General features: G+C 38.0%; 1 protein-coding gene across 2 annotated transcripts in view; it reads right to left on the reverse strand.

Annotated features, from left to right (window-relative positions):
• Nucleotides 1-24,785, reverse strand: part of MPP7 (membrane palmitoylated protein 7) — a 298,285-nt gene that overhangs the window by 85,013 nt on the left and 188,487 nt on the right. For both annotated transcript variants that reach the window (XM_029953189.1, XM_029953188.1), the window contains exons 6-11: nt 24,153-24,284; nt 8,568-8,649; nt 7,743-7,828; nt 4,454-4,528; nt 4,059-4,255; nt 3,513-3,577 (exon numbers count right to left, since the gene is read on the reverse strand). In XM_029953189.1, coding sequence (XP_029809049.1) covers nt 3,513-3,577; nt 4,059-4,255; nt 4,454-4,528; nt 7,743-7,828; nt 8,568-8,649; nt 24,153-24,284 — 637 coding nt within the window. The remainder of the gene's footprint in view (nt 1-3,512; nt 3,578-4,058; nt 4,256-4,453; nt 4,529-7,742; nt 7,829-8,567; nt 8,650-24,152; nt 24,285-24,785) is intronic.

Consider the following 24,785-nt stretch of genomic DNA (forward strand, 5'->3'; position numbering starts at 1 on the left):
GAAAGAATGAAATCTGGGCATTTGTAGGAAAGTGGATGGACCTTGAGGGTGTCATGCTGAGTGAAGTAAGCCAGGCAGAGAAGGACAGAAACCATAGGTTTGCACTCATAGGTCTAGCAGGAAAACAAGAGAGACCTAATGGAGAACCAGGGGGAGTGGAGGAGGGAGAGAGAGTTGGGGAGAGAGAGGGATGCAAAACTTGAGAGACTATTGAAAGCTGAAAATGAACTGAGAGTTGAAGGGGAAGTGGGGGGGGAAGAGGTGGTGGTGATGGTGGAGGGCACTTGAGGGGAAGAGCACTGGGTGTTGTATGGAAAACAATTTGAGAATAAAATATTATGGAAAAAAAAAAGTTAACCCAGAGGAATACAATCAATTAGCTTCTGAAGAAAGTTACCTGGCCAATTTGATATATATTATTATCTAAGTCATTATTCTAAAATCCAATGTGTAACACTATCTCCTAGGTTTTAAGCGTACTTGTATAATTTAGCACAGAAAATTATCAATGTGACTATTTTTTAATAAGTCTATAAACACCAACATGACAAAATTATTTTTTTAAACCTTTTAATGTTTACTTATTATTTTTGAGAGAGAGACAGAGAGACAAAAAGAGAGAGCATGAGTTGGGGAGGGGCAGAGAGAGAGGGGGGAGACACAGAATCTGGAAGCAGGCTCCAGACTCAGAGCTGTCAGCACAGAGCCCAACGCGGGGCTTGAACTCACAAACTGTGAGATCATGATCTGAGTCAAAGTCGGATGCTTAACCAGCTGAGCCACCAGGTATCCCAGAATCATTCTTTAAAAAATTTTACATTAATTTAGAAACTTTTTGTAAAACCTAGTTTATGAATTATTATTCCAAGTCGCATGAGTGAGGGGCACCTGGTGGCTCAGGTGGTTAAGTGTTCCACTTTGGTTAAGATCATTATCTCACAGTTCGTGAGGTCGAGGCACACATCAGGCTCCGTGCTGACTGTGTAGAGCCTGCTTGGGATTCTCTCTTTCCTTCTCTCTCTGCCCCTTCCACTCGCTTGCTCTCTCATTCTCTCTCAAAAAATAAACTTAACAAAAACCCTAAAGTCATATAAACAAAGATTTTATATCAACTTTATTTTTTTCATAGCACTATTCTGTAATTTAGCAAAGAGCATGACAGATGTCTTATCCTAAAAATCCAAGTACCAAATGTTGAAGTCCATCCAGGAAGTGTTGGGTCAAATGGCCTTTACAAGTGTAATTATATAAACAATCACTAGCAAATGTACAGATTGCAAAACAAAGTGCTTTTAAATGACTTGAAAAATGTTCGGTACCAGTATAATAATTTTTGCATAACTTTTGAGTTCAGGGGTTTAGGAGACAGCATTAAAAAAAAACTTTAAATGGAATTTTATTTATTTTTAATTAAAAAATTTTTATTTATTTTTGAAAGAGAGACAGAGAGTGCGAGCAGTCGAGGGGCAGAGAGAGAGGGAGAAACAGATTTTGAAACAGGCTCCAGGCTCTGAACCATCAGCACGGAGACCAATGTGGAGCTCAAACTCATGAACCATGAGATCATGAGCTGAGCTGAAGTTGGAATGCTTCGCCAACTGAGCCACCCAGGTGACCCTCAAATGGAACTTTAATTGATAATAAAAGTACTAGCTCCCTATTTAATCTTCATAGAACTATACTGTCTCTTTGCATAAGGCCATATTTCCATATTTTCTATTCGCTAGTGATTTGGATAATACTGACCAGATCTGTTTTACTTAAAAACAGAAAACATTTGTAGATGAGAACAACCAATGTATCTCTCCATGAATCAAGTCTAGTTTTTAAATAAGAGAAAAGATAGAAGTTAATGGAGAATCAGTAAAGATTCCTAAATGAGATTTTTAAGAGGCAGAAAAAGAAAAAAGAAAAAAAAACCCTCAAAAACAAAACAAAACAACCCTAAAGCATTCATATAAAAGTATTTCAGTAGTTGTGGAATAAGTATTGCTCAGGTTCAAATATTAAGATACCATATAAAAAGCTATGCATATTAACAGACAAAAACCATCCATTAACACTTCAACATACACACACACACACACACACACACACACACACACACACACACACGACCCCTCTCCTATTCACACACATTTATACGGAAATCAGTTTGAGGAGTGCTATTACAAAGACAATATAGACCTACTTTGTGTACTTCTTTAAAGAAACATATTTATAAAAATGTTTAAATAAATGAGAATTCATAATTATATCCAACTAGACATGTCTGAGCTGCCTACGACTCAAATCGGGAGTATGGGTTCAGATTCGAGTAGAATTACATCGATTTCCTTTTCCAGTTACACACACTTTACCCCATATGCACCTAACGTCTCTGAGGTGGGCAGGCCCCAGTTTAGAAATCCTTCAAAGAGCAAGTCAAGTAGATTCCCCAGGGCCCCTGCCAGCGAAAATTCATCACACTTAGAGACGATGCAACATTCTGCTTAAGCTGGAAGCTTTCTGATGTCCCAATCCATGTGGCATTCCACGACAAGTGTGTTTTCCTTCTGCCCAGACTTAACGGAGCAAGAACAAGCAGGCTTTTGAATCAGTGCTCCTCCTGAAGTATTTGCTTGCTCTGTGAGATTTATACTCGACTGCAGTTTGGCTCGCTTATAATGTAATTCCTGGGCTATACGCGTCTACAAACTGACAGAAATAACAGGAGATGTGAAAAATGCAACAATACTAAAACCAGATGTTGGTGTAAAATTCCAGGACCATTTATTTGTGCATTCTGTCTTTTAATGTACAATCTCGGTGTTGAAAACAAAAGGCTTTTTTTACTCTGAAAATACCTAGAACCATGAAACATTTAGAGGAGATGAAGTAGAGCATTTATGGGATGGGGATCTGACGGGGTGAGGGTTGGAGAGTCAAGAGAAGCCGAGAGAGAAGGGCAATATGAAGCAAGGGCCTATGGGGGGCGGGACGGGAATGCGTCTACATCCACGCTATCTTTTTCAGTAATTCTACCTTGTCCTTTTTCTGCTAGTCTTGTAACAACTCCAAACAGGCACGTTTAAGGTCAGAGTTACTGTGATTTCTGGATAAGCAAGGAACTAAGAACAACTGTTCTTAGGCACAACAGCCTTTGTGCCCAAGAATGTGGTGGGTTTCCTCCCCCTAATTTTACCAAGACGTATCCTACCCAGACCTTCTGGCTTACAAATCAACGAGTTGCATTTTAGGTTACATTTGTAAAACACCTACTTTCAGAAGTCAAGGAGAGTAGTAGTTATTAAAGCGTGAGCCTTGGGTTTATTATAAACACTGCAAACACCCCTCTCTTCCAAAGATTCACTTTAATATTCCACTATGAATTTCTTGTTTGTTTGGCTGCCATGAAACGATGATCCCAAAGCTATCACAGGGCAACAGGAGCTCTCCCACAAACACCTGCTTTAATAGTCAAAAATAAACAGCAAGATTTGGTTACTCTGCGATTTTATTAACAAACTTACATGATTTCCTGTTGGAAACTTTCAAGGGCTGAACTAGTATTTCTGGTCGTCTCAGAGCCAATCTCCTGGGGGAAAAAGAAGGTCAATGCCTATCAATTTTCAGTGCAGATCCAAGATTAATATAACACCAAAATATTAAAAGTCCCAAGGGGGGAAAAAAACGGGAAGCCAGGGGAAAAATGAACACAATGCAATCTATTCAAATTTTTTAAATGCATCCTCTAACTTCCAAATTTTTAGAAATCCTCCCCACTCCAAAATCACTCATCTTCTTTTTCCATCTTTCACATCAATAGAGCTTCGGATATTAATGTGCTATTTTTCCATTTGCTTCATAACAAAAACTGAGTATGACCTGGTGCTGTCATATTATTTTTGGTCATTATTCATACTTACTTAGACAAAACAGAAATCCAAACCTGGGGGATAAAAGATTCTAAAGCAAGGTTTTAGTGCTTATTTTATCACAACTATCCTCCAGTGATATTTTGCAGGGAACAAAAGGTCACTTGAAGAAAGCCCGCTAATCCCGCACCAGTGGCTCACCTTTCCTGGAAATGCTTTGAGGGAATCAAGCCCGCCCTGGGATTGGCATCACCTTCATGCTTTGCCTGCCACCAGGTTGCATCATCTTGGCTCATAATCTGAAGAATATCTCCCTTTTTGAAAGAAAGCCCAGCTTCCTTACATGGAATTGCTTTATCCTCATTAGGGTCATAGTCAAAGAGGGCTTTGATAAACATCTGGAAGAAAGTTTCATTTAAAAGGAATAAGTAACAAAACAATAAATGTAGAAGGGCCAACATTCTTCTCTGATTTAAGAATAATTTTTTAAAAAGAGATTATTAGAATCAACAAAGAGGTTATGCATTAGAAGGAAAAACACGAGTGCCCCCCCCCCACACCAAAGCAAACCAAAACGCTTTTTAAGTCATGGTTACCTTGCCTTCCTTAGATGGTGTCTCCTCTTTGATGCTGGGTATAATCTTAAATGTAATTGCTCCCTGAGACTGAGCCTGACGACAGAGGAAAGACTTATCAGAAAATCCGAAGAACCAAGGAGAAGGCAGGCAAAAGCGCGAGAAAATAGAATGATTCTGAAAATTTATAAGCTTGGGGTTTCTACTCTTAAACCAAACCGAGGAAACTATTTTTGTAGAAATTCCTGTAATCTGAAAAAGCACTCAAGTTTGTCAAGTAAGTTAAGAAACATTAAATACCAAATCCACATTTACCTCCTGTGCACTTTTAAAATGCCGATGAACATATTACCATCCATGTTGAGTAACTTCAAAATAAAAGCAGAGAATATGCACAAAGCCTTATACAGACAATATTACATCGTGAGAACAGATGATGGGCAAGGGTCAGGCTATCACACTTAAGTATCGGCATCCATGTTTTTAGGGCCAAAACACCTGAACTGTCAGCAGTGCAGCTGTAAATATATGATTCAATTACACACACACACACACACACACACACACACACACACACGTGTATTAACTACAATGCTCAACAGAAAAAGTAATGAGGAACATTCAATGCTACTAAATTCTGGTCAATGAGTAAAATGCCAAGTGTAATAGCTTAATTAAAAGGTAAAAAGATATCCATTCTAATTTAATTACAACAAGCAACAATATGTGTAATTCTTTTCTGACCATCTTTAATATATTCTCATGTCATTCTCTATTTCTCTTTTTAGCACTTATCATAACCGTACCTAAATAATCATTTACACAATCATTTCTGAGTAGCTGTTATCCATGCTAATTTTTAAGCTCTGTGAAAGCACTGACTATCTGGCACATATTTGAGAAGAACGAGGGAGGAAAGCAAAGAGGAAGATGGCATGAGGCGGACAGGAAAAGGAGGGAAGCAGGAGGGAGAGACGGGAGAAGGGGTAGACTATCTCTGGGGCTTACTCTCAACGGTGTGCTCCTAAGCCAGGGCTCCACTGTCTAAAAAAAAGAAAGAAAGAAAAAGAAAAGAAAGAAAGAAAGAGAAAAGGCCCTGATTTGTATTGTTTGCCAATTTTCATGGATCATAGCCAACTTTCTTTCACCAGTGTGACGTCGCTGAAAGTCAAGTTGGGAAAAGCTGCACAGAATCAGGTCGTGTAAATGTAAAGAGGCAGCCCCAGTACAGCACAGAAACTCAAAAAAAAATGGGGTTTTAACAGCACAAATATCAGAATTTTATAACAGGAGTAATTTCAAAATGGTACTATCATTGTTGTTGCTTACCATAAAAGACTTCACAGGTCTTTTTAAAAATATTTTTTTAATGTGTATTTTGAGAGAAAGAAAGAGCAAGCAGGGGAGGGACAGCGAGAGGGAGACAGAGAACCCCAAGCAGGCTCTGCACTTTGAGCACAGAGGCTGATGCGGTGTTCGAACTCACGAACTGTGAGAAGCCTGAGTGAAAACCAAGACTTGGACACTTAACCGAGTGAGCCACTCAGGGGTCCCAAGAATTCACAAATCTTACTAGGAATTCATATAATACCGAATTGCATTGGTAGAAAGAAGGCAAGTCTTCTCTACCATCCCTTCCCATTCTACGTATGTGTGTGTGTGTGTGTGTGTGTGTTAATGTATACAAAGCCCTTAAAACAGTGACCTTGAAGGGCTCACCCACCGTAAGCAGTTACTAGTATTACTACATCATAAGGGTCTATCAGCCATTGTGACTGCCTCATAGTAATCCACGATGTGGGTGAATGATTAGTGATTCGATTCAACCCTCTTCTATTTCTAAATATTTTTTAAAATCTTACTTAAATAATACATTTGCCAAATTACTTTGTAAGGGTTAATTTCCAACAACTGAATTTCTTGATTTAGGGTATGTAAATTTAAAAATGTTGACCATGTCAGATAGCCATCTCAAAAGGATCTACTAAATGAATCCCACTGCCAGAAGCATATAAGGACACCTATGTCCTCGAATCTGGCTCACGGTGGCCATTATCAAGCTTTTAAATCCCTCTAATCCAATATTTTTCAGATACTATGTTTTCTTTTATAAATTCTCCTGTAAATGTTTTCTTATTGATTTTTCTGAACTCTCTACACATTTAAATACCTTCTATCACATACACTGACCATATATTTCCTAAGTCTCACATGTCTTTCAAGCTATATACGGCATCTTTTTCTGTACAGAAAGTGTTCAATTCTAGTAATCACATCAGTTATTTTTCTATTTGAATCTCACATCATGTTTAAAACATCTTTCTTTACTTCTTGATTTAAAGTAATTTATTTATTTTGAGGAGGGGAGACAGAGAGAGAGAGAGGGAGAGAGGGAGGCAGGGGGGGGGAAGAGAGGGGGGGAGAGAGAAAGAGAGAGAGAGAGAGAGAGAGAGAGAGAGAGAGAGATAGAATCCCAAGCAGGCTCCACGTTCAGCATGAGATCGTGCGTGACCTGAGCTGAGACCAAGAATCAGACGCTTAACTGACTGAGCCACCCAGGCACCCCTGAATTTTTTAAATATTTAATTCTCTGTGGTTTATTTTTATGTGTACTGTAAAACAGTAACTGACTTTATTTCTTCTAACTGAATCATCAATTCATCCATTAACATTTATGAAAGGATTTCACAGATTTCCCATGGATTTAAAAATGCCAACTTAGTCATATATAAAATTTTCGTATATATGGAGGTCTGTCTGAAGATACTATACTCTATTTCTGTATGTTTATGCTTTCATACATTAACAGAGACAGTCTCCCTTCATTTTATTTTTCCCAATGAACTGGAGAATTTACACTGTCAAGGCCTAAAATAATTTTGTTCCATTTCAGACTTCATAAGACATCTAAATTAGTTACACTGTTTCATATACCTAAAAAGCATAGCCTACAGTCTGGCCACATCCATGGGAGAAGGGAAAAGAAAAATGTGCCACCAACAATAGAATAGATGTCCTCTATTAAGTACCTTATTTGGGATGGGCCCTGTAATAAACTCTTCACACATATTAGCTCATTTAATCCTCAAAACACTCCGGTGAGATATTTACCTCTTATTTTCATTTGTAAAGGAAAACATTGAAGCAATACAAACATTATATTTCCCAAGGACATACAGGGATTAAGTAATGAAGCTGTGATTCCAACTCTAGACTGCCAAATCCAAATCCTGTATTTATAACCAAGTCTGAAACATACTGATTCAATTTCATTTTTTATTGAAATTTTAAAACAAATTTTCAAGCTTACCAAAATCTGAATTATTTCCTCAGGCCTTTTATCCTCGACTGGAATCCCATTCACTTCCCTCAGTTCATCACCAACATGAATAAGACCTGAGAAGTAGCAAATTCAGTAAATTAGCAGACTTACTTACAAAGAACCGCAATTTGCAAGTGTGTCTGAACTTAACACATTGTTTGGTTCCCCTAATACATTTGAGGAGACCTTTATCCTTCAGATTCTGTGCCTCTAAACAGCAGTGAATCAACGACAACCACATTATAAGGCCAGCAAACGAAAAGACATCAGCATCCTGGACTTTGACTAGAAATGTACATTATTTTCATTTAATAAAAGAATTTTTATTTTGTTTTAAAGGCTGCACACTTTCAGCAGTACTTTTTTATTTTTTACATTTATTTATTTTTGAGTGAGAGACAGAGCGTAAGCGGGGAAGAGGCAGAGAGAGAGGGAGACACAGAATCCAAAGCAGGCTCCAGGCTCTGAGCTGTCAGCACAGAGCCCCACGTGGGGCTCGAACCCACAAACCGTGACATCATGACCTGAACCGGAGTCGGACGCTTAACCGATCGAGCCACCCAGGCGCCCCTGTAGTACTTCTCAAGCCAGAAAACACTTGAAGCATATATTAATACAGCTTCAGAAGCCCACGTAACCACACAGCAGAATGAGATTTATCATTTATTTCAACAGATTCCCACAGTTCAACAGGGAAAAATTTCTTATTCCTTGTTTTGATGTATTACATCAAAAGATCATTATCCTCTTAATTACATGTTGCCCATGAAATGCACCGTGGCCTGTCCGCGGACCTAGTGTTGAAACCCTTACCGCTCCTGTCTGCGGCTCCTCCTCTCATGATCCTGGCCACAATGATGGCCCCCGTCTGCTCATCTTTCTTAATAGTGGCTCCCTTTAAGGAAAAGAACAAAAGTACTTGTTGGGAAAGGTGCATAGTGGGTGGTAGGAAAGGAGGCAGAAATAAGAATATTCATCTGGGAAAAGTAAAAGCAATTATTAAAATTAAAGGTACAAGGCAGAACAAAGAGACATCATGCTCCTTTATCTTACAAAACACTCCTGATTTTCATTCAGACATATCACGTAAGCTTTTCAGCACAATCTAAAGCCTTTTCAAATCTTTAACCTCCTCAACATTATGAAAAGGAGAAATCTCCTCTTTCCATTATACTGCTTTCTATTTGAGTATTATTTGTTTTTACCCCTTGACAGCAATGGCTCATTTCACTGTCTTTCTAATACCCCATGAAGAAGGTAGGCCATAGTGAGAAGGTTAAGTGAATATAAAAATCTCATCAAAATTAGAAAACTAAGAGCCGGGCCATCTGGGTTTTAGTTTAGTGATACTTCTATCATATCACTAGCAAAGGAACTCAGTCACAATGATAAAGAAAAAAACCCCTCCAGAATTAGTCATACTCCTTACCTAATGCTATGATAAGCCTATGGAAGAAAGATCTGTTACTCCAAGGTCTTATGTACTAGGACTGTACTAAGAACTAACATTCTGGCATAAGATTAGGAAGCAATTTCAGAAAGAGTTCAGAAAGTCCTCATTTATGGATGTTCAGAAGCAAATTAACTGAATGCTGTTTTGTAAGAATATCAAGCACAAATGGTTACTTTGAGCACCTTTTTATGACTTTCCTTCTAAGAAACTGGCACGGGTGTAGGAAAATGTCCTACACCGCATCACACAGCTGAAAAGATGCACATTAGGTTGTGGCAGAATTCACACCAAAGAAGAAAGTGGAATTTTCCCCACAGGTCCATAAACACATTTATAATCACTAAAAAATAGCTATGTAAACAAAATTGGGAATCCATTTGTAAAAAGAATATTTTATATGGCAGCTATCACATGCATATCTAATAACAGTAAAAAATCAAATAATTATGTAATCAGAGGATTTTGTGGCATTTTTCATTACCAAGCATGCATTCAAGTCCAAAGACTCAAATGAGCATCTCTCCACAATCATAAAAACCAAACCCATAAAGACCTACCAATTACTGGTAATTTCTGCCTTTAACAGCTTACTTATAGCTAAGATGACTAGAAAAGCAATATTTTAATACGACTGGTGTGATTAAATAAACTTTCGTTTTCCTGAACAATATCTCCAACTTTCTCATCAAAGTATGCCTAATAGCAAAAGGGTCTGATAACCTAAGATTAATTATCCACATTTTAGAGTGTTTTTTTTTACCTATGTATATTTTTTTAATTGAGGTAAAATTGTCAGGTAACATTATATGACTTTCAAATATATACCATTATAATTAGACATCTGTATGCACTGCAGAGTGATCACTGTTAGAAGTCTAGTTCCCACCCACCACCACATAGTTGTCCCAATTTTGTCCCCACCCCCAACCTTCTGGTAGCCACCAATCTGTTGTATATAGGAGTTTGTTCTGTTTGTTCATTCGCTTTTTTCTAGATTTCACATATGAATACAATTATATGACATTTGTCATCCTCTTATTTCACTTAGTATAATACCTTCAAGGTCCATCCATGTTGTTACAAATGGCAAGATATCATCCCTTTTTTAAAAAAAAATTTTAATGCTTTTTATTTATTTTTGAGAGAGAGAGACAGTGCGAGCAGGGGAGGGTCAGAGAGAGAAGGAGATACAGAATCTGAAACAGGCTCCAGGCTCTGAGCTAGCTGTCAGCACAGAGCCCGACACGGGGCTCAAACCCACGAACCGTGAGATCTGACCTGAGCCGAAGTCGGACGCTTAACCGACTGAGCCACCCAGGCGCCCCAAGATATCATCCCTTTTTAACGGCTGAATAATATTGCAGTGTGTGTGTATATGTATATATGCATATGTATTTGCCAAATCTTCATCTATTCATTTAGGTTCTTTCCATGTCTTGGCCATTGTATACGCTACAATGAACACAGGGTGCATATGTCTTTTCAAATCAGCTTTTTTGTATTCTCCAGACAAATATCCAGAAGTAGAGTAGATGGACCATATAGTTCTATTCTTAAGTTTTTAGTAATATGGAGAAATCTCTATAGTGTTTTCAATAGTGGCTGCACCAATTTACACTTCCATCAACAGTGTACACGGATTCCCTTTTCTCTACATCCCCACCAATATTTGTTGTATCTTGTCTTTTTGATAATACCCATTCTAACTGATATGAGGTAATGTGTCAATTACAGTTTTGATTTGCATTTCCCTAATTATTAGTGATATTAAACATCTTTTCATGTGCCTACTGGTCATCTGTATGCCTTCTTTGGAAAACTGTCTATTCAGATCCTCCGCCCATTTTTTAATTGGGTTGGGTTGTTTGGGTTGGGTTTTTGTTAATTGTATGAGTTCTTTATATATTTTGGATATTAATCCCTTATCAGACATATGATTTGCAAAAACCTCCTCCCATTCAGATTGTCTTTTCATTTCAATGATGGTTTCTTTTGCTGTTCAGAAATTTGACGTAGTCCTATTTATTTTGTTTTTGTTTCCCTTGACTTTGGAGTCAGATCTACAAAAATATTCCTAAGACACATGTTAAGGAGCTTACCACCTATGTTTTCTTCTTCTAGTAATTTTACAGTTTCAGCTCTTACATTCAAGCCGTTAATACATTATGAGTTAATTTTTGTGTATAGTGCAAGACAACAGTCAAGTTTCATCTGCATGTGGCTGTCCAGTTTTTCCAATACTATTTATTGAAAAGACTCCCCTTTCTCCACTGTATGTTATTGGCTCTTTTGTTGCAAATTAACTGTTCATACACATGTGGTTTAATTTGGGGCTCTCAATTCTGTTCCACTGATCAGTGTGTCTTTTTTTACGCCGACACTAAACCTTTTTGATTACTATAGCTTTGTAGTTTAATTTCAAGTCAATGAGCATGATGCCTTAAGCTTTGTTCTTCTTTCTCAAGATTGCTTTGCTATTTGGGATCTTTTGTGGTTCCCCACAAATTTTAGAATTACTTATTCTAGTTCCATGAAAAATTACCTTGGAATTTTGAGAGAGTTCACTGAATCTGTAGATTGCTTTGGGTTGTATGGACAGTTGACAATATTAATTCTTCCAGTCCATGAGCATGGACTACCTTTCCATTTATTCATGCCTTCAATTTCCTTCATCAATGTCATAGTTTTCAGTGTACAGATCTTTCACTTCCTTGGTTGAATTTATTCCTAGGGTGTTTGGTTTTTTTTTGATGCACTTTTAAATTAGATTACTTTCTTTTTTAATAGATTACTTTCTTAATTCCTCTTTCTGGTAATTCATTATTAGTATACAGAAATGCCACAGATCTGTTATGTTAATTTTATATCCTCCTACTTTACTGAATACATTTATTAGTTCTAACAGTTTTTGGTGTAGTCTTTTGGATTATCTATATATGGTATTAGATTATCTGCAAATAGTGATAGTTTTAGTTCTTCCTTTCTGATCTGGATGCCTTCTATTTCTTTTTCTTGCTTAACTGCTGTGGCTAGCCTTCCAGCACTGTGTTGAATAAAAGTGGCAAGAGTATGCAATCGTCTTTTTATTTCTGATCTTACAGGAAAATCTTTCAGCTTTTTGCCACTGAGTTAGCTGTGGGGCTGTCAATATATGGCCTTTACTATGTTGAGATACGTTCTATCTTTACTTACTTTGTTGAGTGTGGGAAGCTGCAAAGATTCAGCTGCTCGGCCTTTTACTAGCAGGTAATGTCACTCCCCTGGGGAGTTACAAACCTAGGCAGGGGAGCGCCACTCCCCGTCAGGAGAAGCCAGAAAAACAAAGATCAATCGCCTACAGGGGGGTGGTATCGGCCCTTCACCTGCTGTGCTAAAAACTTTTGTTTCCTTCTTTACCCTAGCTTTGACCTTGTTTCCTAGCAACCAACCCTGTCAGTTTCTCACCTAAACCCTATATAGGTGTGGGTTTTCTTTTCTGAAGGAGTGTGTGTGAGGAATAATAAAGAGGCTTGATCAGAAAACGCTTGTCTGCGTCTCCCTTCCTGCCCTACTCTCTCTCCCTCCCTCAGGAACGAACCCGTGAGGATTTACCGCCCTGCCCTGCCTGCCGGGGCGGACATGACAGTTCAGAGTTTGTATCATAAATCAATGTTGAATTTTGTTAAGTGACTTTTCTGCATCTCCTGAGATGATTTTTATCCTTCATTTTCTTAATGTGGCATGTCATGTTGATTGATCTGCAGGCATTGGACCATCCTTGGATCTCTGGACTAAATCCCACTTGTTCATGGCTTATGATCCTTATACTGTATTGTTGAACTGAGTTTGCTAAATACTTTGTTGAGAATTTTTTCATCACTATCATCAATGATATTGGCCTGTAATTGTGTGTGTGTGTGTGTGTGTGTGTGTGTGTGTGTGTGTGTGTGTGGTGTTCTTGTTCGGTTTTGGTATCAGGGTAATGCTTACCTGATAACAGTTTGGAAGCACTCCCTCCTCTTTAGTTTTTTGTAAAGTTTTAAAAAGATATATATCATTAAATATTTGACAAAATTCATCTGTAAAGCCATCTGGTCCTACGGTTTTTTTGTGTTGGGCAATTAACAGATTTACTATTTCTTTATGACTTGGTCTTGGATAATTACATGTTTCTAGGACTTTATCCATTTCTTCTAGGTTGTCCAATTTGTTGGTGTAGTCTCATGATACTTTGTATTTCTGTGGTGTCAGTTGTAACACTTCTCTTTCATTTCTGATTTTACTTGAATCTTTTTGATGAGTCTAGCTAAAGGTTTGTCAACTTTTTTTTTTTTTCAAATAACCAGCTCTTAGTTTCATTGACCTTTCCTATTGTTCTGTCTCTCTCATTTATTTCTGCTCTGATCTTTGTTATTTCTTTCCTTCTACTAAGTCTGGACTTCCTTTAAGTATAAAATTCAATTATTTGAGATTTTTTCTTGTTTACTGAGGTAGGCCTGTATTGCTATGAATTTCCCCTTTAGAATCACATTTGAAAAATTGTGGTTTGTGGTGTTCCTATTTTCATTTGTGTCACTAGGTACTTTTTTCATTTCTTCTTTGATTTCTTTAATGACCCATTGATTATTCAGTAGCATATTGTCTGACCTCTGTACTTTTGTGATTTTCTCAGTTTTCTTCTTGTAATTGATTTCTTCTTTTAAACCATTGTGGGTATAGAAGACGCTTGATATTTCATCTTCCTGAATTCACTAAATTTTGTGGCCTAACCTGAGATATAGCTTGGAGAACGTTCATGTGCACTTGAGAAGAATGTGTATTCTGTTCTTTTTGGATGGAAGTTTCTGTACATATTAAATCCATCTGGTCTAATGTATTGTTTAAGGCCACTGTTTCCTCATGGATTTTGTTTGGATAATGTATCCACTGATGTAAGTGGGTGTTAAAAGTCCCCTACTAGTGTTGCTGACAATTTTTCCCTTTAGATTTGTTAATCTTTGCTTTATATATCTTGGTGCCTCTGTGTTGGGTACATATATATTTATAAATGTTATGTCTTCTTGTTGGACTGTTTTTCATTATGTAATGCCTTTTTTTATTACTATAGTTTTTATTTTAAAGTCTCTTGTCACTTATAAGTAGAGCTACACCAGTTTTTGTTCCCATTTGAATGGATTATTTTTCTTCATTCTTCTACTTCCAGTTTATGGGTGTCTTCACTTCCGAAGGGAGTCTCTCATAGGCAGCACACAGATGTGTCTTGTTTGTTTTTTTTTAATCCATACAACCACTCTGTGGACTAAACCTTCCAGTCAAAAGAAACATACATTTAAAGTAATTACTGATAGGTACATACTTGCTACCATTTTGTTAATAGTCTTTGGGCTGTTTTCATAGTTCCTCTCTGTTCTATTTTTCTCTCCCTTTCTACATCATATTTAGATTCCTTTCTCATTTTCCTTTGTGTATTTACTATAAGTTTTGCCTAGTGGTTCCTGGGAAGTTCACCTACAACTTCCTGTGTATATAATGGTCTGTTCTGACAACAACTTGAACGTCTTTCCAAACTTTACATTTTTTTCTCCTTGCCTCCCATGTTTTATACTTCTGTCATATTTTATACCTTTTTATTTTGTCCTTCCCTTAACTAATTACTTTAGTTTTTTATGATTTATTTTATTGTAGGTAATTTTATTATTTTTGTATTTTAACCTTCACACTTGCCTTATTAGTGATTGATCCATGACCTTTACCATATATTTACTTTTCCAGCAACATTTTTACCTTCATATTATTTATTTACGGCCATTTCTTTTCTGTTTAGAGAAGTCCCTCTAACATTTCCTGTAAAGCCAGTTTAGTGATGATAAACCACTTCTGCTTTTGCTTATATGTAAAACTCTTAATCCCTCCTTCAAATCCGAGTACTACACTTACCAGTAGAGACTCTTAGGTTGGAAGTTTTTTTCCGTTCAGTACTTTGGCTATGTCATGCCACTCTCTTCTGGTTTGCAGAGTTTTTTCAGAAAAATATGCTGACAGCCTTATGAGGTTTCTCTTGATGTAATAAGTTGTTTTTCTCTGCAGCTTTTAAGATTCTCTCTTACACCATTTTATTTATAATATGTGCTGGCATGGACTTCTTTAGGTTCTTATTTGGAACCCTCTGGGCTTCATGGACCTATACATCTATTTTCTTCTCTAGATTAGAAAAGTTTTCAGGCATTATTTCTTGACGTAAGTTTTCTGACCCTACTTGAACCCCCATAATGTGGCTGTTAGTGTATTTTTTCAAATGTTCCTTACGTTTTTTTTTTTAATTTTTAAAAAAATGTTTGCTGTTCTGCCTGGGTGAGTTCTATTGCTTTTTCTTCCAGCTTGCTGATCTGATGTTTAGCTTCATCCAGTCTGCTGCTCTACTGGTCTAGGGTATTTTCCAGTTCTATACTCTTCAGCTCTGTAACTCCTGTTTGAAACTTTGTTGAGGATCTCACTGGGTCCATCCAATCTTCTTGAGTTCAGTAGCATCTTTATGACCATTACTTTGAATTCTTTATCAGATATATTGCTTATCTCCATTTTATCAATGCCCTTTCTCATGTTTTGTCTTGTTATTTTGTTTGGAACACTTTCCTATGTCTCCTCATTTTGCTTTACTCTCTGTGCTTATTTTTATCAATCACCTCTCCTAGTATTATTGACGGAGTAATCTTTCAAAGGAGATGTCATGAGGCACCCAGAAGCTCAATCTCCTCTAATCAGAGCTAGGTGCTCAAGAAGCATCCCCCGTGTGGGATGTATGAACCTGTTTGCTGTGGTGGGGTTACATCTCCAAGGCAAGAGTGTATCAGGCTGCTGCCCAGCCTGGCTGTGATGTGTGGCTGGACTGAGGGGCACAAGGCTGCGCTGTGGCCACGGTGTGGGCAGGACTACTGCATGGCCAGCTGTGATGCACACTCACAGTGTGGGGGGTGGCCGGGTTCTTGGCTGGGAACACCCTTCAGCCCTAGCAGATTAGAGAAGTTGTTCCAAAATGACTCCCACCTTCACCACCTTTAGCAAGGTAGAAGAGGTCACAAATATGGCACCATCCTATTTGTCATATTTGTGACTCCATCCCTAGGGAAAGTTCCAAAAGTTTCCTGCCTCTCTGGCAAGCACTTTAAGATCAGGAAGTGGGTCTCATTCACATATGGTCTAGGTGCTTTTCAAATTGGGAGTTTTTGTGCTGGGTCCTGGGTGAGTGAGTCTGCATATGAGTCCTTTAAGAGCAGGTTTCCCATTCCCTATAATTCTGTGATTTTCCTGAACATGATCCCTATTGGTTTTCAAAGCCTGGCATTTAGGGGGCTCATCTCTGTAATGCAGAATCTAAGGGTCTGGGTGCCTGGTGTAGAGCACAAACCCCTTAATTCCAGGAAAACTTCTGTGTTTTTGAGACCCCCCCCTTGGCTGTAGATCACTGCAACTACAGTGGGTTGTTGTTTTGTTTTGTGTTTTTTTATTTTGTTTTGTCTGTTTTATTTATATATTTGTTTATTAACTTATGGTGTCCCTGCCACTCCTATCCAATCCTACCCTTTTTGTCCTTGATCATAGAGGCTCTGTCATACAGTTTTCTAGTCTTTTTCAAATTATTCTATATAGAGTTGTATACTTGTTGTATTCATGGGAAGGAGGGAGTTCAGGATCTTCCTTCACTGCCACCTTGAACCCCAATCTCTGTTCATCCATATTTTACAGATGAGAAAATCACCACAAATGGTTATAATTTGTCTAAGATCAGAAAACTTGCATACAGTAAGGTCAGGACCTATCTAAGGCAAACTGATCAGAATTGCAATTTTTAATCTTAACTATTATTCAGTACTGCTCACTCTATATCTTTAACTTTTACTCACAAATTCTAAGTTCATTGCCCTTGCAGTAGCTTATCTATGGTGGAGATCATCAACTCCTTCCTTCTCTGTACATGCATGCCACATTCCCATATCAAATAGCGAAAATGGTCCTAAGGCATTTAAGGCAATAGGGAAACTTGCGGCTGCTACCGGGGCCTCTTGTAATACTTGCTCTACGGGAAATCAGACACCATGTAAGAAATGATTCCTGCCATGCTGTAAGGAAGCCCACACCAGCCAAGTGGAGATGTCATATGGAAAGAGATGTCTGATCAGCCTCCAACTTTCCAGCCATCCCGATCCAGGCATCAGTCATAGGAATGAAGTTCACAGATGACTTCAGCCTTAGTCACCATCTAACTGAACATATGAGGGACGCTATTTAAGTATCACCCAACTGAGCCTATCAACCTCTAAAACTATGAGATTTAATATTGTGTAGTCACAAAATTTGGGGGATGGTTTGTAATGCAGAATTAGGTAACTGGAGTAAGTCTCTTGCTTCACTATGAATTACACTATTTTTCAGTATGGGACCAATGAGTTTATTGTGCTTAATGCTTGTCTTTTTTTACTTATTCAATGAAGTTGACAAATGTTTATTGAGAACCTACTCTGTGGCAGATTCTGTTCTAAGAGCTTGTAATGTATGAAAAAACTAAGCATTTCTGCTCTGTTGTGGAACATACAACAAACAAGAAGGACAGACAAACAAAAGATGAAATAATTAGACATACAGTATGTTAGAAAGTAGCAACACTGTGGGTATGATGGGGGCAGGGCAGACAACGGAAACATACAGGCTTCAATGAGAAGGTGGCATCTGAGTAAAGAAAGGTAAAAAAGAGATGAAGGACTAGCCAAAGGGAAAGAATATACAAAAAAAATACAGAGGTGCTGAAATGACGCTGAATGGAATGATCAAGGAAGACCAAAAGAGCCAGCGTGGCTGGAGTAAGGTAAAGGGAGAAGCAGGAGGAGGTGAGAGCAGATGATATCAGGGAGCCAGAGCATGTAGAACTTTGTAGATTATTGTGAGGTCTCTGGATTTTATTTTCAAAGAAACAAGGAGAACCTGAACAGGAGAAGTACCATAATCTAAAGGTTAATTCCACCTACTGTGTTTAAAAAAAAAAAAAAAAAAAAGGGCAGAAATGCAAGAGCTAAAGCAAGGAAACAAATTGGGGGTGGTTAAAATAATCCAGGGGAAAGATGAAGGAGGCTTGGGTCTGACTGGCAGGAGGTGAAGTGATGAATAGTCTGGATATATTACTGGTAGAGCCGAAAGGATTTCCTAAAGGACTGGAAAGTGTACGTGAAAGAAGGAAGGTATCAAAGACTGACTCTGGTTTTTGGCTGAGCAATTAGGAAGATGGGATTGCAATCAACTGAGAGGAGGAATCCTAAGGCAAGAACGAATTTTGGGACAAAGATCAGTTTACTTTTGAACACGTGAAGAGAGAGAGGTCTCCTCAACATTCCAATGGAGATATAAAGTACACAGATGGACATACAAATTTAAAGTTCAGAAAAAAGATTTGGAAGAAAAATAGATCTGGGAGTCACTGACACACAGATGACTTTTAAAGCCATGGGCTGGATGAGATCACTTCTAGAATGTGTAGATAAAGAAGAGCATTCCAATACCGAAGGGTTACTCTACTACAGATACAAGCCTTGACAGGGGCGCCTGCTACCTGCCGATTCTGTCTATCCCTGGAGGGTGAACTACGGGCCCTGAGAAATGATCTCCCGCTCTCTACATGACACTAGCCCTGGACTCAACCTTCGTGTTGATCCCTTCATTCTTGAAGATTTCTACTTCCACCTTGCTTTCCTATACTCACAATTCTTGGAGGTATTCCTAGTGAAACATACTTGCATGAAAATAAGATCATATTTGCAAAAGTCTACAGTCCTATGGCACAGACAGCACAAGTAAAATAAATTAAAGTTGTATCTAATGTTTTAGTACTCACATATTTTCTTATATAAGAATTTATTCTGGGGGATTTTGACCCAAAAAAAAAAAAAAAAAGAAAGAAAGAGTACAGAGAACTTTGGGTTAGACCAAGAAGTTAAAATTCTGGTTACATATGTCTTGTTACTGCTGTAAAATGGTTTTTAAGAGAGGACCTGCTGAGCCCACACTATCATGAGGTCCTCCATAAAAACTGCATGTCCTACAGCACTGCCAATATTCCCAGGACCTCCTTAAGCAGGAAGTGCTGTTGATTTCAGGTTGCACCTTTGAAATCAAAGTGATTTCAACTATCATCTACCAAACATTTGCATCAAGAACATCGGAGACATTTAAAAAAATCTAGATTCCCAGGTCCCACCTGAAACCTACTCTCTAGGGTAGAGGTCGTGAAGTTTGCACTTTAGGTAAGCACTTCAGGTCATTGTTACGGTACCAAAGTTCGAGCACCACTGTTCTGAAAGAAGCAAGGACAATCCATGCAAGAAACTAAAAATTAGGATCACAATCCACTCACTCGCTAATAGAATGTCACTTTCTTAAGCATGCCTAAAAAGTATTATTTATTGTTAATTATTTCTGGATAAAACAGATACAGATTGTTCCAAATTCACAGGGAGAGAGGAGAGCTCTGCTCCCTGCATCCTGACCACTGTTTTTGTCTCCTCCTCTCAATTCACTTATCCACCCCTCCCCTCAGACAGTCAGCGTCTCACCTTTCCACTGCAAACACCTCCATGGTCTGTGCCCTCTCTGCCTTTTTTCCCGGAAATGGTGCTCCCCTTCAACAGCGGCCATCTAGAGCTTCAACCTTATCATTCTACAACATTCGTGTAACGCTTGCATAATGCATTAAGCTTACAAAGCATTTCAAATACATTATATGCTAGTTGATATTCAAACCACTCTTGGAGAGGAATGTCTCCTCATTTTCAAATAAGGGGCCTCGGCCTGAGAGGTTAACGGTACTGCAAGGATACGGAACAAGGAAGCGACAGGAGAATACCTCCCACTCAGGCTATCTAATGCCAGCTTGGTGTGTATTTCACCACATTACACCTCAAACTAACAAACAAAATTACATCCTTATGTAATACTGATAAACTAACCCCTTCATTGCTAAATCTTATGGCCTTTCCTGTTGAATCATTTGCCAAAAATGTCTTGACCATCCAATCACTAGAATTTTACTTCAGTTTGGTTTCTTCATCTTAACTATTTCTGATTCTTACCACTTGGATGCATTCTTCTAAGGATGCCTTAGATCGAATCTTCTCTCAGCTTTTGCTTCTCCCCCACTTCCTACCCCTTTGGTAGTTGTGGCATTTCTAATAACCTCTCCAAAATGACAAATGACATTTGACAAGTTCAAAATAACAAGTTTGTTGAAAATAACCATTTCCTACTTTTTAAACCTTAAATTTATTCACCCTATAATCCTACTTTACCTTTATAATAATGGTCAAACTAAAAATAACACTAATTATACATCTGGATGAAATAAAGTTTAAGACAAGTAATTCTCCTCACTTGATTTCATATACCAAGGTTGAAATGACATCTGAAACCTTAATACTCTTCTCAGAAATCCTAACAAATATTTTGGGGATTTCTTCATCCCATGGAGATGCTGTTGTGTATATGAAGTTTTTTATTTTTTTCAATGCAGCTCCTTGAACAAGAAACACGCAATCAAATTGTGGCTCAGAAGGAAGACAAAGGACGAGTGATTAAAGTAATTTTTTAAAGTAAAATAACTTTGAAGTACTTTAAATTGCATTAAGTTGCCTTAAATATGAAAAATTAATATAAAAAATAAGCTTAGAGTTTAGAGAAGTTAACTGCATATGTTTGGGGGGAAAAGCTTTTATTTTACTTTTAAATAATGGAGAAACACATAAGACAGTTTTTAATTCATATAAAATAGGCAAAAAGAATAAAAATTATGGATCAAGAAGAAGCAGCATTAAAATTTTTTAACATTCCCACATTTGAGAGGAAGTAGAAAGGAAAGTTGCTATTAGGTATATTAAGAAGTTGCCAAATTAAACCATGGAACATGAGTAAGAAACTCAACAAATCCAAGAGGTGCTTAAGATAGCCCCTGAATATACAAATGTTACAAATCTGAAAACATCCTCATGCTTAAGAGAAATAATTTTTTTTTTTTAAATGTTTTATTTATTTTTGAGACAGAGATTCAGAGCATGAGCGGGTAGGGGCAGAGAGAGAGGGAGCCACAGAATCCAAAGCAGGCTCCAGGATCTGAGCTGTCAGCACAGCCTGACGCAAGGCTTGAACCCAGAAACGTGAGATCATGACCTGAGCTAAAGTCAGAGGCTTAACCGACTGAGCCACCCAGGTGCCCCAAGAGAAATAATTTTTAAACATATTAACAATTCAACCAATTTTTAAGTTTACCTGGCTCCCTTTCCTTCATCTCTAGCCTCTTCCTGGCACATGCACGGCCCCACGGTCTCCAACTAATCTCACGGAAACCTGACATTTTTATTCCATGCATTTCCTTCTATCCTTGCTACCTGAATGTATGGCACTTGTCACCTAAGTAATAACGTTGTGGGTGTTTTGTACTCCCTCTCTTCTCTTGCACTATGTATGTAAAGACTTGTCTGGTCTGAGTCTAACGTGTAGCACTTGCCGTTATCCCAGTTCAGATTCTCATTTTAAATATTCTATATTATATAAACTTTAACAAGACAGAGCTAAGAAAGGACAATGACATCGAAGTTAGTCTAATTATTTAAGCTGTGACATGCTTACCAGCTAAAGCATGTGATATATTCAGTAACAAAAGATGATAACACAACATTAGGGTTATTTTCTATACTTCATTCGACTGTTTTTTAAATTGAAACTAATTTACAGCAGGTCCAGTTAAAACTTAAAAAATCTCAATGCAGCACATGCATAATTGCTTTTGCAAACATTGTGAAGACCTTTGATCAGGAGAGGTTCTGGACACAAATGTTGCTGGTGGTGCTTTAAATGTTAGCCCACGAAACCAACACAGCAAAAACCACTGCCTCTGGGAAATTTACAACTGGTCAAAGATATTATTGCTAATGAATTCCTGAACTCCTCAAGATGGTCAGCCTTTTGATTACCTAAGTGCCTGAAAATGTCAAGACAAAAAGTGTATTCTTACTGATGGATGCACAGAAGCCACCAAGAATTAGTCACTGAATGGTGACAGACCCTGAGACAGATCTCTCTATATCCCAACTAAAGGCCATTTTTCCTCGCTAAGTATATCACCTTCTATTTAATAAATACCAAGAGATATTCAGGCTATCAGAATTATAAACCACAGATGAAAGGAATAAACTTATAATCTACATTAAACAATCTTAACCAGGAATACAGGGAGCCCAAGGACCTCCATGGATGAGCATCAGGGGTTCAATAAATTCCTTTGTATTACATGAAAACTTATCTGTGTATTTTTCTGGGTAAGAGTGTCCAATGCAGTTATCAATGTACCAAAGTTGCCCTTAAACAAAATAGGAACATGAAAAAAAAAAACCTATAAGGGAAGAGTAGAAAGACACAATATGGTGTAAAAGAAAAAAACTAGTATTTGAAGGTAAAGAGCCCAGACCTCCGTTCTACCACTCATGTGCTGTGATACTTAAGTAAGTTGTTTCACTTCTTTGCATATCAGTTTTCTAGTCTATAAAATTGCAAAAATAAGAAAAAAAAGATACCAACTATGAGGATAAATACAACATATGTAAAGTACCTCACATAGTGCCTAGCAAGGATTGCATTACCCCCTACTATTTGCTTTAAGAGCACCAAAATGTCTTAATTAGAAAAAAAAAAGGGGGGGGCCACAACACATTTAAAATCAACTGGTAGATGGTGAAATTTACTTTTCTTCTGAATGTAGTTTCAGGAAAATATGGAGACACTCTATACTGATATCCTGCTGTTGCCATGACAAACGTGCCACACAAATGTGTCATGCAAATTTCACAACTTAAAACAACACAGATGTGTTATCTTACAGTTCTGGAGGTAGGAGGGCCAAAATGAGGGTCCTGGGGCTAAAGTCAAGGTGTCAGCGGGGCTGCGTTCCTCCTGGAGCATCTGGAGAGAATCTGATCCTACCCTTTTCTAGTTTCTAGAAACTTTTGGCATTCGTTGGCTGATGGCAATTATCACACCAACCTTTGCTTTTATCATCACATCTCCTTTTTGTAACTCTGACTTCCTGTTTCCCCTTCCCACTTAAGTAAAAAACCTCTCTGATGACACCGGGCCCACCATATAACCCAGGATAGTCTTCCCATCACAAGATCCTTACCAAATCTTGACAAGTCCCTTTGTTATTTAAAGTAGTATTTCACAGGTTCTGAAGATTACGACATGACATCATCGGGCATGGTGAGGAAGCATCATTCTGCTCACCATAAACCCGGAGGCAATACGACATTGTATAAATTCTGGTGCTAAAATAAATAGGTACAGTTATATTTTTTTAATGTTTATTTATTTTTGAGAGAGGGGAGGGAGGGCGGGGCAGAAAGAGAAACCGACAGGGGATCCAAAGTGGGATTTGTGCTGACAGCAGAGAGCCCAACGTGGGCCTCAAGCTCATAAACCATGAAATCAGGACCTGAGCTGAAGTCAGATGCTTAACTGACTGAGCCACCCAGGCGCCCCTACATTTAAATTTTGAAATAACAGACATTTGATTAATTTCTCCTTTACTTTAAAATAAATCAGTTTTCTAGAAAAGCCATAAGCAATTACTTTTAGTTGCACCATTTAGTCTTAAATCAGCTGTGACTGGCTCATGGTATGCTTTCTTTTATAAATGTCAATGTCACATTTTACAAATTATTGCTATTTATAACCATTGAAATGATGCCATTTTATTTGGCTTTTTTTTCAACTTCCTAAATAATGTTTTGTAGACATGTATGCTCTCTTTATTTTAAAATTTTAAAAGACAGAAAAATTATGTTTTAAAGAGAGGAATAAATGGTGCGTCCCCATCAGATTTGGATTTATCATGGTATCTACTCAAGTCTGAGCATAAACTGTAGACCAAAACTCACCAGCGGCTCTCTATTTTTGACCAGACGAATGATTTTTACGGAGTCTTCCTCATCATCAATATCATCAGGCATAGGAGGTAATACCGGATCGTAATTCTTCTGAGCCACAGTATCGTGTACAGAGAGCAAAGCCTATCAAAGTCAGAATTTGGAAAAAAAATCAATCAAATATAAAATCCCAAGTACATCAACCTATAAAGAAAATCAAACTGGTGTTACAATTTTGACCTAACAATGGTAATAGGCAACTACTTGAAAATAGGATCTTAGGAATCATAGAGCAGCCAACAGGAGCTCTGAGCTGCCCACACCATCCAGAGCTGCTCATGTAGGACAAGAGTCGGTATCCAAGTCCTCTCACCTGTATATTCTCTGGTTCATCCTTATAAGGGTGGCAGCTGGGGACAGTGGTGGGGGGCTTAGTATTTTGGCTAGGAGGGCGAGAAGGAGGCTATAGGGACATTGTCAATGAGCCCGTAGGGGTCTGAGGAACTGTATTTTTCCCTTCCTACTGTTAGCAGAACACACAAAAGGAACGGACCAATATGACTGACTTTCATTCTTCTCTTGTTTTCTCACCTTTTCATTTGTTGTAGGTTCACTAATGTGTGTATAAAAGAATAAAAAGGTTTT

This window comes from Suricata suricatta, chromosome 10 (genome assembly GCF_006229205.1).
Source record: "Suricata suricatta isolate VVHF042 chromosome 10, meerkat_22Aug2017_6uvM2_HiC, whole genome shotgun sequence".
Classification (NCBI taxonomy): Eukaryota; Metazoa; Chordata; class Mammalia; order Carnivora; family Herpestidae; genus Suricata; species Suricata suricatta.